We start from the raw sequence: 14,519 nt of genomic DNA, 5'->3' as shown, positions 1-14,519 counted from the left end.
GACCCAGCCAGACAAAATCTTGGCTGGGATGATGTAGTTGCCCACTTTGAGCAGGGGTTGGACTAGGTAACTTCCTGAGGGCCCTTCCAACTGTAATTGTTTATGATTCTATATTGGGGTGCCTCTTACAACTCTAAGCCTTTTTCCACTGCTCTTCAGAGAATCTGCAGGGATTTTGTCTCTGGAATTATTTCTTATCCCAGCAAATCTGTCTCATTTGCCCCAGACTAGACCTTGCAAATCTCGCAGAGGAAGTTTGCTGGCTTATGGGATTGTTACCCTTCAGTTTACTAATTATAGATTCTCCATTCTGCATAAAAGAAATGCCTATAGTTCTCAGTTATTCAGAAAATAACTTTTACAATAGACAATCAGGAAGGCATGTAAGACAGACAGATAAAGGATTAATTACACAAGGAAAATAGATCATAAAAACCTCAGCAACTGGCAATTTGGAAAGACAGAATGCAATAAAAAACAACAGAAAAAAATGCTTCACCATGTTTCTGGCTACAAATGATTTCTGAGACAACATCTGCACCTAGCAGTTTATTCAAAGAGAACTTCCTTGGTCTGTCACCCTTCCACCTCCTCAGTTAACCCAGCTTCCCTCACTGGGGGCCTAGGTTGTTGTTTTTTTAATTTTGTCTCTCAGGCCAAATCAGCCCTGAATTCTGTCAACCGAGCAGATCAACATTGTTCAAGTCTGTGCGGTGCTACCAGAGGCAAGTATCCTACCACCCAGACCCATCAGTCTCGGGTTTCAGATACTTTCAAATCCATGGCAGGCATCCTGTGTGCAAGCCCCAAGCCTGGTGATGTTGGAGTTCAGATGCCCTGTAGTCCTCAGTTGCCCCTAGCCAAAAGACCGAAGGAACAAGCCTAAGAGAAAGCCCGAGAACAATCCCCTATCACCGTAACTTGTGTAGCCAAGATTTTTTTTTTTTTTTAAAAGGAAAATTTTTCATGTCCCAAGGCAAATCAGCCAAATCATTTCCAAGAACCATACATGGCCCAGATGCTTCCAAATCCTTTGGCAGGCATCCTATGTGCCGGCCTAAACCCAGAGCCTTGGGGTTCGGATGCCCCTGAGCTTTGCTTACCCTGAGCTGTATGGCCACAGGAGCAAGCTGGGGAGGAGTTTCCAATTTCCATAAAGTCGGCGTATAGCTAAGATCTTCCCACTGGAAGTGAAAGTGGGAGGCTAACTATACTTACCCTGCAAAGAAAGTGGTTTTCACCCGCTAGTGGGAAAGCCACCTTAGTGGTCATAATGTTTCCCGTACCAGGTAAGTATATCCTTGCATTTGGAAGCATTTGTAGGCTCTCACTGGGGCCTAGATGGATTCCACGAGACCAGGGGTATTTGGACAACCATTTGCTTCACCAAGCACTTCTTAAAACACCTTAACCTTATCTAACCTATATTTTCCTATTCAAATCCTGGGGATCCCATGAGTTATGCAGATGATTTTCTTTCTGAAGTCAAGTCTCTTTCTGTTATGGCAGGTATCATCCTCATTCAATACTGTATTCCAGGAAGACAGAAATATTTATATCTTTTGCACACAATTGTCTTACAGATAAACTTTTAATCATATTTCATTGAATCATAGAAGTAGGGTCAGAAGGGACCTTGTAGATCTTCAAGCCCAACCCCCAACCTGGGCAGGAGAAAAAGACTGGACTCAAATGAGTCCAGCCAGGTAAGCATCAAGCCTCTTCTTAAAGACCCCCAGGACAGGAGCCAGCACCACTTCCCTAGGAAGTTGGTTCCAGCTCCTAGCCGCCCTAACTGTGAAGTAGTTCTTGCGGATGTCTGATCTAAATCTACTCTCTAATAACTTGTGTCCATTGTTTCTTGTCATGCCAGGGGGCGCTAGGGGAACCAGCGTCTCCCCTAAACCCTTCTGGTCCCCCCTAGTGAGTTTATAGACAGTCACCAGGTCCCCCCTCAGCCTTCTCTTGTGAAGGCTGAACAGGTTTAGGTCCCGCAGTCTTCCAATGTAGGGTCTGCCCTGTAGTCCCCGGATCATGTGTGTGGCCCTCCGCTGGACCCTTTCAATGTTGTCCACATCCCTCCTGAAATGGGGTGCACAGAACTGGACACAGTACTCCAGCTGTGGCCTGACCAGCGTTGCATAGAGGGGGAGGATCACCTCCCTGGCTCTACTTGTCGTGCATCCACAGGTGCATCTCAAGGTGCGGTTAGCCCTGCCAACCGTGACCTCGCGTTGTCGGCCCATGTTCACCTTGGAGACAATAATGACTCCAAGATCCCTTTTTGCCTCCGTGCTCTCAAGAAGGGAGTTTCCCATTCTATAAGTGTGCTGCTGGTTTCTACTGCCTAAGTGCAGCACCCTGCACTTGCCAGTATTGAAACGCATCTTGTTTATGTCAGCCCACCCCTGTAACCTATCCAGGTCTTGTTGCAGTCTTTCCCTCCTTACTAGCGTGCTCACCTCACCCCAAATTTTGGTATCATTAGCGAATTTAAACAGGTTGCATTTCACCACCGTCATCCAAATCGCTGATGAAGAAATTGAACAGCGCGGGCCCCAGGACCAAGCCCTGGGGGACTCTGCTGCCCACTTCCCCCCAGGACGAATTTGACCCATCTACCACCACCCTCCGAGTATGACCCTTGAGCCAATCTGCAATCCATCTGACTGTGTTGGCATCAATGCCACAGTCGCCTAGTTTTTTAATGAGGATGGGGTGGGAGACGGTGACAAAGGTGTTCCTCAGTTAACACCTATATCTATCTTGAATAGTTGATATCTTAGTGTAAAACTTTTTTTTTAATGCACTCTAATCCTTTTGTGTGTAAACAGAGGTATTTCCCTTTGAAATGCAATCAGTCACTACTTGGGGTTGATGCCTCCGAATCATTAACACTTTCCTGGCTAACTGATAAGCCTAGCAACTCCGTATTTATATTTAGAGACTGGGTTTTTCTCTAATGTGTAAATAGCAGTTGTCTGTTTTGGGACAATCCTGACACTTGATTTAGCAATCCCTTCCTGTCTGTTTCAAGTCAAATGATAAAAGTACAAAAATACATTCATACTCAAGCCATAGCTCATTTAAACATAGAAATGAACTGAATATCACCTAACATTAAGTATAAATAGAGAGCAAACATGACAGTAGTAAATATGTATGACACACATGTACCCCAAATCAATCCTGCATTTGGATGCATCCTTGGCACCCAGCAGTTACGTTACCCTGGGGTGCTGGATGGTGGGGTGGGAAGCGTGGTGGTGCTGACAGGTAGATCACTGCTCACTGTGCTAGTTTGGGGTGGTGACAGCAGTGGCCCCCAGAGTATGCTGCTGTCTCCTGAGTACCAAAATAGTAGCCATGCCTGTGCATATCTCTCCATTTATGCTTCCCCTCCCCTGTCCTGATGCACGGCTCCAGCCTCAACAGCTCAGGGGGAGGAGACCGGGACAATCGATACCCTGTTACTTAAGCTCTGAGAGCAGACAAGGGAGCACCACTGAAGTGAAAAACAGTTCTGTGGCAGCGGGACATGTCCCTTTCCCTAGCCAGACCCACCTTTCCTCAGCTTGAAGGTAAAAACAAATTATTAGGAGGCTCAGCACAGCTTCTCCCTCACCCCACAGCAAACCCTTGGTAGAGATACTGGTCCTGGCCCCTTCAGCTCCTCCCAGCTTTCAGCTGCTCTAGTTACAAACTGTTTTTCCTCTCACTGCACCTAGTGGGAACTCTTGATAGGAATGCAGGGGACCACTTAGTAAAGACAAAAGACTTCTATTTCAATGCAGTAGCAAGTGGGAGGTGGCTTATGGTGAGGTAGTCAGTGGGCAGAAGTACCAGCAAGGCTGACTTAGTAACAGTGAATCAAAGCGATTCCAATGGGCACGTCCAGACGAGCACGCACATGCAGGGTACATAGTTGTGCTGCTGCTTTGTGCCCCAGGGCATGCCCCTAAACACGCATTCTGGCATGTGCTAAATTGTCTTGGGTAGGGTAGGGGAGGCTGGGACCAGCACTTGTGCTGGCCCCAATATCCTTATTTGGGGTCTTGGGGGTCTCCCAGAGCAGCAGAAGTACAGATCTTGTCACAGAGCCTGGCCGACAGCCAGAGCATGGCTCTGAATGGCTAGGCTCTGTTCCTGGTTGCGCATACTGCTGCTGAGTGCACTGTGCTGTTTTTTTGCAGTGTTTTTTTTTTTTTGGACACTGGGATTTTTGATGTGCCCACTGACTCAAACTGTTAGTTGGACTGTAGTAGCCATAGAGAAGTGATCCCAGAAGCTGAGCAGGGGGCTGACAAAGTACTGAGTACACTCTGGTTCCACACATTCCTTCGTATGCTGGGTGCAGAAACTGTCCTGCACCCAGCATGCGAAGGAATGGTTAGTATGCTGTTCTCCATTTTATCAGAAAATGTCAATACATTTACAAAGACCAGTTGGCTGCTTTGCTGTTTTCAGCACAGACACCTGTGACCAGCGGGTTGGCAGGCTCTGGCAATGATGACATTGTAAGGCAGGGGAATAAGACTTCTGTGCAGAGAATGGCCTGTCACAGGAGACAGAAGTGGAAGAGCAAGGAGGGGATGCTGGTAGCCTTGTCTTCTGGTCAAAGAGCGGTAGTGGCAGATGAATTGAGGCCCTGATTAGAGTACTGAAACTCTCAGGCCCCCAGATTTCCTGTCTACAGTCCAGCACCAGTGCAAGGTCTCTGATCTTCACAGAAGAGTTGGGGAGCCGAGGCATATAGCACTTTTCCTCATCTGCCAAGGTTCTGGCCCAGATAAAAACCAGGGAGGAGTTGGAGCCTCGCCCTAGCCAGGAGGGAGGGAGCAGGGGGGCAGCCAGATGAGCCGCGGCTTCTCCCAGGGCTGCCGGCTCAAGCCTGGCCTTGTCTGGCTGCTCCTGCCGGCACTGCCTAGTGCCTGCCTGTACAGTCTACGGCTGAACCCCCATGAATTGATTCAGAGGCTTCTGGTTTGATTTGGAGAGATTAATGGCTCTCCCAATTTGATTTGGAGATTTGGACGCCAGATCGGACCAAATCTTTTCTGAATCAAATCGGCAACTGAAGCTTCCCACAGCCCTGGGACAGGCCTTTCTCCTTAGGCCTGTGAGCATTCCCCATGGTCCATGTTGCAGCACCTCACCCTACCATGACACCCAAGGTTGCCATCCAGCTTCAATCCTCCTCACTCTCCCTTCCCCCCACACCTGCCTCCCCCATTCCTTCGGCATTTTAAACCCACCAAAAACAAAAAACAATATAAAAAAAACAACCCTGTCCCCCAACCAAAAAAAAACAAAACTGAGGCTGCTGTCTGTTTGGAAACGTACATGTTTCCAAGAAAACCCAAGTCTGTTCTTGCCTGGGATAACCCCCTTCTCCCTCATTAAGTACTTTAGGAAAGTAAAGAGGGTATTTAATGGTTTAAAATGTTTTGAAAGTGTTGGTTCTGCAAAAGAGAAACAGACCTGAGACTTTTTTGCCTTCTACTCTCCCATGACCCACTCCCACTCCATGTCTCGAAGTACTGGGAGATGGTCTGCCAGGTCTTCCCTGACAAGCTTCCTGGTGGTTGCTGTACTCTAGACACTCACTTAGATGCAGGCATACCATGGCAAGTCTTGAGGTGCTGTTACCAGGCATTGTTGAAGACCTGTCCCTTGGCCTCTCAGATCCTGTGCGGGGCACAGATGGAGGTGATGAAGTATAGCACATAGTGCTTGTTGGCATCAAGGCATATCTCTAGCAGCCTCCAGTGCACCTTCAGGTGCTCAAAGACACACTTCACAGTCGCATGGCAACTAATAAGGAGTTCACCGAATTGTTTCTTCTGCGCATAGCTCCCCGAGCCAGGGGAGGTATGTGTGGGCTGGGTCCCAAATTATTAGAGCTCTGTAGGTGAACTCTCCCCACTTTACAAGATCCAGTACGCCAGAGTTGTGGAAGACCCCAGAGTTGTGAACCGTCTCCAGTCAGATGACACTGACACTTCTGGTGGTCCATGAGGCCCTGAAGCATGATAGAAAAGGCCTTGTGACATACTCTGAGCTGTGGTGGGCAGAGAACATGGCGGCGATGAGTTCTGCTGATGACACTGCTGTAGTTCAGCAAGTTCAATCCAGTTAAATCTGGCCATGACCTCCACCAGGTTGGTGAAGCAGATGAAGTATGGTGCCAGCACTGGCTGCATAGCCAGGTACCTGTTCCATAGAGCCACTCTAACTGCTGAAATGCTCACATGGAACTGGCTGGCAATGGACCAGAGGTTGCCTGGAGTTGTGAACTTCTAGGTGGCACTGGAAATGTGCTTCCCAATGGTGAGGGGTAGCTTTATCCTGATGCCCTCCCATTTGATGGAGGCCAACTCGGCATAGATCTCCATGAAGGTGGCCTGGCACATCTGAAAGTTCTGCTGTTACTGCTTGTTATCCAAGAACCCCAGGATGATGTGCTCCAACCAGCTGGTGCTCATGTCCTGTACCCAGAGTCTGGTCCCAGACGAGGCTGGCTTCTATGCTGTCCCTCGTGACAGTGTCTTCATTAGCCACATAGGTATTGGAAGATGACTTGAGCAGGGAGACAAACTCAAGGACAGGCCTTTCAAAGCCTGGATCATCTCACCAAGCACATACATAGTGCTGCTTAGTATCCCACAAAGGTGCTAAAGGAGTAGACCATGCATATAGTGGTAGCCCTAGATTCTCCTCCTCCCTTTTCTGATGGACTAGGGGCACAGGCACGCAGGTAGCAAGGTTGCGTTCCAGGCTCGGCCTGTAGAAGACAAACTTTTGGAATGGAGACTTACCAGGCATGCTGAGGCTCTGCACTCCTGGCGGGGGGCAGTCTCCAGACTAGCAGGCAATTAGTGCTTTCCTTTGCACTGACCTTGGGAACCTCCCAAGACTACGACCATTGCAAGACATGGTGAGACTTCTGCTCACTGACCTCTGGCTGCAGAATGCCAGCAGTGCCCAGTGCATGCTCCTGCTCTGCTTTTTTTCACTCCAGACTAGTGGGTACTTGTACCTATGGACAAGCATTGCACACTACATTTCTATAGTGCTACAAAATTCCCCTGAATTTGTAGCATTACAAATGAAAAATGTGCCTTAGTAACTTCATTTTTTGTAATCAAAAGAGGGCACTGTTTCAATGTTGAAGACGACACAGATGGACCAGTAAATGCTCCTAAGGAAGAGGTTTCATGGGCATTATGCATTTTAAATTACAAGGTGATTTCTGAAGTGCATTCTACTCTGAGAAGTGACTAGAAATCACCACCAGTCTAGAATCTGCTACCCGAATTCTGGCACCAGTTACATCCTCTACAAATTCATTTACTTTAACAAAGCTACAGAAAGGTAACTGAGGGCTGAACCTGGCCCTGCAGTGGCTGTTGATGTACATGCCAGAAAAGAAGTTCAGCCTCAAACAACAGCTCTAGATCTTCAGTGCTACAGATGTAATAATATGGTATTACTCACTGGGATAATTAGGTACAACTGTTAAAAAAAAAAAAAAAAAAAAAATCCTGGTGATTCCATGGCCATTTTAAGTCACTTTTCAAACTAGGAGTGCACACTGAGCAACAGTAGTCTAATAGGAAAAAAATAAAACAGTTTAATAGAAATATTGCAAAAAGCACCTAATTGGTCATAGAAGAAATAAAGAAGGACGAGCATTGAGCAGCACATCACCACAAATACACAGATCATGATCGGAGTGACATCAACAGTTTCATCTTCATGTTTCTCTGCCCCATCATCACGTTTGTGCTTCATATATCGCCTGAAAGAGAGCAGCATGTCTATAATTAGATGCTTCCTCCTGCAGCAGAACAAGGGTCCTAATCTCACTCAACACACCTATGCTTACACAGAGCCCTATTAAACGCAAAAGGAACTACACAAAGGGATCTGCCTCTGCAGAACCCGACACAAAACTAAAATCTAGAATTTATGCGAGAAGGAAATGTGTCAGGTATAATCTGTCTTAATTGTGCCAACATCATTATCCTGGACCTACTAGTCACACTGAATAGACAACAAATTATTACATGGCAAGTCATAACCCATTTAGAATGCTTGTAAGTGAGAACACTTAAAAATCTAAGCTACACAGATTATTTCTCTCTTTGTCAGAAAAGAGAACGTACACATTTTCAACAATGACTTGATGACAAACACTGTATTTAAAATAAGAAAAGATAATACACATCATATTGTGTAATACAATTCATCCCCGTTTTCAGGTAGACAAGTGAACTTCTCTCTATGCTAAGCCATCTCGTTTTTTTTAAGTTGATGCACTAGAGTAGCACATGCAGTTAATACTGTAATAATTCCCAAACTGTCAGTGTTAGGCCTCTGACATACTTCAGTTCCAGATCTGTAGACAGCCACTGTAGTAACAGCAGAAGTACATTCCATTTCTCTGGTTTTCATTCACTAACTGTTATTTGAAAGATAAGAAATCTTAAGAACTTTGGCACGGGACACAATTTGTACTACTTACTTTTTCACATCCCTGCTTCCTGCCCAATAGCCTCCAATTGCAACAGTGCCCACTGCCATTACAAAAATAATCACCATGTTGTAATCAAGCACGGGTTCATTTGGTGCATACATTGCCACCTTCACTGATCTGCTAAAACTCTGCAACAGAGACATGTATGAATTAGAGAAAGCTTACTGTTTCAGTTTAATCAGAATTAACTATTTCCTTAACACCCCCCCCACACACATCTAATTTATAGCATCATCTTTCTGTACGAAAGTGCTTTTGTCACTTCTACACTTTGGGCTAGATCCAAAAGAACATACATGCCTAAAACTACATCTAAATCCATGTAAGTTTAGAACTGCAGTCCAAAAAAGGTGAGCAGTGTGTCTGCCTCCATCGTCTCTCCCCTTTTGTTTTAAAAGAAAAAAAAAAAAAACTTTAACTCTGTAGGGTATCTGCAGAATAGCTGTAGGTACTTACACTGGGAGACAGTTTTAGCTTTTGATCCCATATGGATAGAGGTGTCTGACTGCAGTCCTGAGAAAGATGCCTGCCTAACTTCTGCAGATCAGGATGTTATATACCTCTCTGTACTTTACAATTCTTGTTAGCTAGTTCTCAGAGGCTCCCTGCTCAACATCTGTCCCTCATCACTATGAGGCACCCAACTCTCCCTGTGTACTATAGGGAGCCTAAGCTCCTCATACAGGATTCTGGATTCTGTTAATGCCTAACATGCAAGTGCCTCAATCCTGTTTTGGATCTGTTCTTTAGACTTCAGACTGATATTGATATTAGCTGTTCACAATTTCAGTGTCTGCAGGACATACTTTAACAATGTGACCCACCTCCTCTCAAATAATTTGTTGGGATTTTCAAAACAGCTCACTGACTCAGTTGTTTTCAATAGGAGTAGTTAGACCAATGTTGGTACTTCTGAAAATCTGACCCTTACACCTTTACCGTTTCAAGTAGACTCTTTTCACCCCTCCCAAAAAAGAGATTCCCCAAAAAACAGCCCTAAATCTAGTTATATTATAATATTATTAGATTATTTGGAAAACTTGACATGCTCCCCTCAAAGACAACAACTTGATAGACTCTTCCCACTTTACCACAAATGCTCCTAGCTTGATTTGATACATTAGAAAAATGGTCTGGTTGAGAATGTCAAGAGTCAAGCAGTTAGACATTAATAAAACTAGCAAAGATGGAGACAAGCACAGAAACTGTAAGGTATGAAAGGAACTAGCTATAAGAAAAAACAGCAATGGCCAGCGATGAAAGGGGAAATATCAGTTGGAAAGAGATTACTAGTAGAATTCTTAAGGACTGGTCTTGAGGTTGACCTTGATTAATATTAATTAAGAACTTGGGCAAAGGAAGTATTTTAATGATGACAAAGCAAGAAGCATTGTTAATATAGAGAAAGACCAGGACACTATACAAAACAAAATGGATGACCTCAAAGATTGGAGTAAAAGAAATAGGATGAAATTCAACAGTATAAAATATAAGGTCATGCACTTGATACCAGTAAGAATTTCTGGTATATGCTTGAACTTGTGGGATGGATCCTTCATAACGGACGGCCATAGCAACGGCAGGGACAGTGGCAGTGGCATGGGTGAAGAAGCTTTTCTTTTCCAACATCACTGCATCTGCAAAATGCTGTCCAATGGAACTGATCTGCACGGCACACAGCCTGGTTAATCCAAATGGTCTTCACCTAGAAACCAAGTCTTCTACAGTCCGCTGCAATGAGTCTGCTCCCTACTTTGCAGACAAAATTGCCCATATCCAGCACAGCACTTTTGCTGCAGAGTCAGAATTCAGGGTTGAGGGCTGGGATGTGAACAGCTAAACAACTGTTTAGCTGATAAGCCCAGTGAGAACAAGTTAGCTTACCAGTTATCATTTTACACCGGGGGGGGGGGGGTGTTACAATCTAGCAATGAAGAAAAGCTGCACAGTGCCCCAGCAGAGACCAGAAGGCGGCAAGGCAGGCAGGAGGGAAGGAGGGAGGAGAGTATTGAGGGGAAGAGGGAGGGAGGGAGGCTAGTACCTGTAGCTAGGCTCTGCGGCCCCTGGCGTAGCCACCTGCAGCCTCCAAGCCACCTACCACAAGCAACCCAGGCTCTGGGCAGGCACCTGCTATCCACCACAGAGCCCAGCCTGCTTGCAACAGGCAGCTGAGAGGCAGCAAGTGGCTGTACTGGGCCTGGTCCACAGAGCCTATTAGGTATGAGTCTCCATTTCCCCCTACTTTGCTGTCTAAAAGGCAGCTCAGCTCCCTCTCTGGGCAGCAAGATGTAGCACCTTTGGTTGCTGCAATTGCCACTGCAGTACCCGGTGGCACCAACACACACCCACAGGACCTGATAGGAGCAAGATGGAAGTAAGGGAGCACAGGGCAGCTCCCCTGGGCCTGTGGCTCAGCTCCATGGTGTGCCCCGCCAGCCCACCTGGCTCATCATGAGGTGTGGCCCTGAGGAACCAGGGGTCCAGGGAGCCACTAAGTCTGTGCCACAACTCAGGGGGCTGGAAGTGCCTTGCTGGTGCTAGGCTGGGCAGGAGAGCTGTGCAGGCCAGGCTGAAGCAGCCCCACAAGGGCCAGGCAAGGGGGGTGTCATACCGATTAATAATTTAACCATTGTAATTACAACAGGTTAACTGTATTATTTTTAAAATCGGTAATTACATCCCTAGTTGTGGGAAGCTCAGTCTTGTCACGTGTATATGGATCAGTTGCAATTGCTGCTGTCCGCTGATGCAGAGGATTTGCTTGGGTCGAGAGGCGGAATAGGAGAGGGGGTTGTCAACTGGACCTGTGCCCAACCTTACTTCTAAAAGCTAGCCAAGGGAGCCTGGGACCATTGCTGACAGAGGTTGTCAACCCCCTCCAGAACCTAGGAGGGGAGTGCCAGATATTAAGTTTGTGATTGCCTGGCTGACGTTCAAGAAACGGTCATATGATGCTAGTTATTACACACTGCCAGTTTCTGTTTTTTAGGGAAGGTCACTGAATGGATGATTTCTCAACAGGTATATCTAGATGCTATTGGATTCCTGGATGCTATTGGATTCCTGGATCCAGTCTGGCTTTCAACATTGATACAGCGTAGAAATTGCACTTTTGGCCTTGGTCGACAATCTTCACTTGGAGAGTGTCAGGGGAAACTGTGTTCTGCTGATCTTACTTGATTTATCAGCAGCCTTTAGAACAATGTATTAGGGGTTCCCAACCTTTTTAGGCTGAGGACCGGCAAACCAGGGACTGGAAGTGACCATGGACCAGCAAGCTGCGGACCACCAGTTACCGGCATACTGTGGGCAGGTAGCCAACCCTTTTTTATACTCAATGTAAAAAAAGTTTGGCTGCCGGTCCACAGTATACTGGTCACTTCCAGTCTGCAGTTTGCCAGTCTGCAGTCACTTCCAGCCCGGCAGCCAGCCAGCCCTCCTGCAGACTGATGCTGGGCCGTGGCCCAGGGGTTGGGAACTCCTGCAATATATCAGGAGGTGCAGATAAAAGCAATTACCTGACCTGGCAGGTATATATGAGACCCATCTAAACTGGTTTCACTCTTTCCTGGCAGGGAGGTCTCAGAAGGTGGTGATAGGCAAGTGCTCATAGTCCCCCCACAACGTTCTCTGGAAGATCCCCCAGGACTTCATCTTGCTGCCGCTCCTGTTTAACATGCATCTCAGGCTGCTGGATGAGATTGTGCAGAGGCCTGGAGTGAGTTGTCGTTAGTATGCTGGTAACACCCAGCTCTCTCTCATCTGATCTGGACCTCACAAGTCTCAGTCTTTTCCCAGTACATTTGGGGATTGGAAGTGGGTGAACCAGTTGAAGCTGAAACCAGACAGATTGCAGTGGGCAGAAAACCTGACTTGGGGAGACTGGGACACCTATATTGATGGGGTTTAGCCTCCACTTGTACCCTTCACTAACTCCGTCTGCTGAGAAGGCTGTAACCCTTTCTTACAAATTCGGATCTGGCCACCATTATCTATGCCTTCATAACCTCACTGCTAGTCTACTGCAATACGCTCTTCCCTTGAAGACCCTCTAGAAGCTGCAACTGATGCAGAACACATTAGCACATCTTCTGACAGGAATGGTCCCCAGGAGCACATATCTCCAGTATTCCTGAGTCTGTATTGGCTTCTAACAGTTTTCCAGAAGCACAGCAAGGTTTTGACCTGTAAGGACCTGTTTCCTTATACCCTACTGCAATCCCTATGGTCAACCAAGAGCAATCTCTGGCAAGCACCATCAATGAAACAAGTTGGGGTGGCAAAAACACATGGGAGGGCATTCTCAATAGCTGTTCCTCAGCCTTAGAAGACCCACCCCACCTTCAGGCTCTCTAGAGCCCAAGCACAGAAATCTTTTGGAAATTCTGTAAGACTTTCCCTATTTTGGTAGGCGATTAGCAAGCAAGATTAAATTGGAATATTGGGGGGAGGGAGGGGAATGTTTTATATTTCTAATATTCTACTTGCTTTTATATATTATTCTGTTCTCATCTGTCTTTTGTTTGATAAATTATTTTATTACTTTAAGCTATCCTGAGCCTTTATTGGCAAGGGTGGCACAAACAAACAAAGTCTGGAGATCACATAATGGAAAGGCATGAAGTAGAGACCTGGATATGTATGTCGAATATAATAGCACTATAAATCAATCAATGTGATACAGCTGTGAAATGAGCATATACAATCCTAGGGTGTATCAGGCAAAGTATTTCTAGTAGAAACAGGGAGGTATTCATAACATTGTAGAAAGAACTGATATAATCTCAGCTGGAATAATACCGTATGCAATTCCAGTCCCTCAAGTTCAAGAAAAATGAATTAAAAGTGAACAGATGTAGAAGAGGATTGTCAGGATGACTGGGGAAATGGAGAGTGAGAGGATATTAAAACAGCATGGTTAGTCTGGTCCGGCAACACAAAGGCTGAAGGTGGATATGAATTCTGTCCATAAATATATTCAGGAGGGTAAACATTCAGGAGCAGAAGAGAAGAGAAGAGCTTTTTAAGCTGGAGAGAAAGGTGGCATAAGAAACATGGGTATAAAACTGACCATGAATTAATTTAGGCTAGAAATGAGAAGAAGATTCCTAACCAAAGGGCAGTAGCATTCTGCAATGGTGTTCCACTTCTAAAGGAAGGCGACCATCAGTTTATGAAAAGAAGAATCTGATGTGCTGTCTGTGAGAAGGGCTGTCAGGATCATCCAAGAGATCTTTTCTAGCTCTATGTTCTCCATAAATTCAAGACAGAAAAGACAGAGAACCTGTTTGCCGATATGTAGAAAAGTATTTTTTTCCCCCCAGTTGACAAGACATGTGACCCAAAGATACCCTGAGGTCTGGTTAATTCACTTTTATTGAAGAATTTGCAGACTCAAGTCTTACTAAAAATATTTAGCAGAAAAGTGCTACATGTACTTATTTACATGTTTATGTTAAATACCATGGCATTTTGAATCACATTATCTCAGTGCCAACTGGATTTCATACTGAAGATAACGAACTGTCCCTTCTCCTGGAAACTGCATTTTGGTGGATGCTCAACTCTAAAATTCACTTCTTCAGAAAAGCAATTATTTCAACATCTACTTCCGAGATGCATTGCAAACACACCGCTGCACTATTATAGAAAATGTTCTATGGTGAATTTACCTTGCCAATATCTAACATGTCATTGTAGCTGAGAAGAGCCACAGGAATATCAATCTCTTCATACTGACTCCGATTACCTCCTGGAGGAACCTGAAAGTCAGAAACAACTGGGTAAAGAACAGAATCTCTAACTGGATTTTTTTAACGGAGGATTAAAGGCTTGAGCTCCATTTCCAACATTCAGAAGAGATTCTGAAAATAACAAAACATAACAATCTTCTGTCATTATTACTGAAAGGAAAAAATAACCGAACACATTAATTAAGTGTGGGGGGGGGGGTCAGCAGACATAACACTTATTACTTGCT

The 14,519-nt window shown here is 45.6% G+C and overlaps 1 protein-coding gene across 2 annotated transcripts in view; it reads right to left on the bottom strand.

Moving 5' to 3' along the window:
• Window positions 1-14,519, bottom strand: part of SPPL2B (signal peptide peptidase like 2B) — a 144,119-nt gene that overhangs the window by 67,950 nt on the left and 61,650 nt on the right. For both annotated transcript variants that reach the window (XM_090027849.1, XM_090027850.1), the window contains exons 4-6: window positions 14,212-14,301; window positions 8,528-8,667; window positions 7,659-7,801 (exon numbers count right to left, since the gene is read on the bottom strand). In XM_090027849.1, coding sequence (XP_089883975.1) covers window positions 7,659-7,801; window positions 8,528-8,667; window positions 14,212-14,301 — 373 coding nt within the window. The remainder of the gene's footprint in view (window positions 1-7,658; window positions 7,802-8,527; window positions 8,668-14,211; window positions 14,302-14,519) is intronic.

The sequence above is a fragment of the Crocodylus siamensis genome, chromosome 14 (assembly GCF_052110815.1).
Source record: "Crocodylus siamensis isolate JL-2025a chromosome 14, ASM5211081v1, whole genome shotgun sequence".
Classification (NCBI taxonomy): Eukaryota; Metazoa; Chordata; order Crocodylia; family Crocodylidae; genus Crocodylus; species Crocodylus siamensis.
The sequence above is the reverse complement of the archived record's forward strand: the minus strand, read 5'-3'. Positions and strand labels throughout refer to the sequence as shown.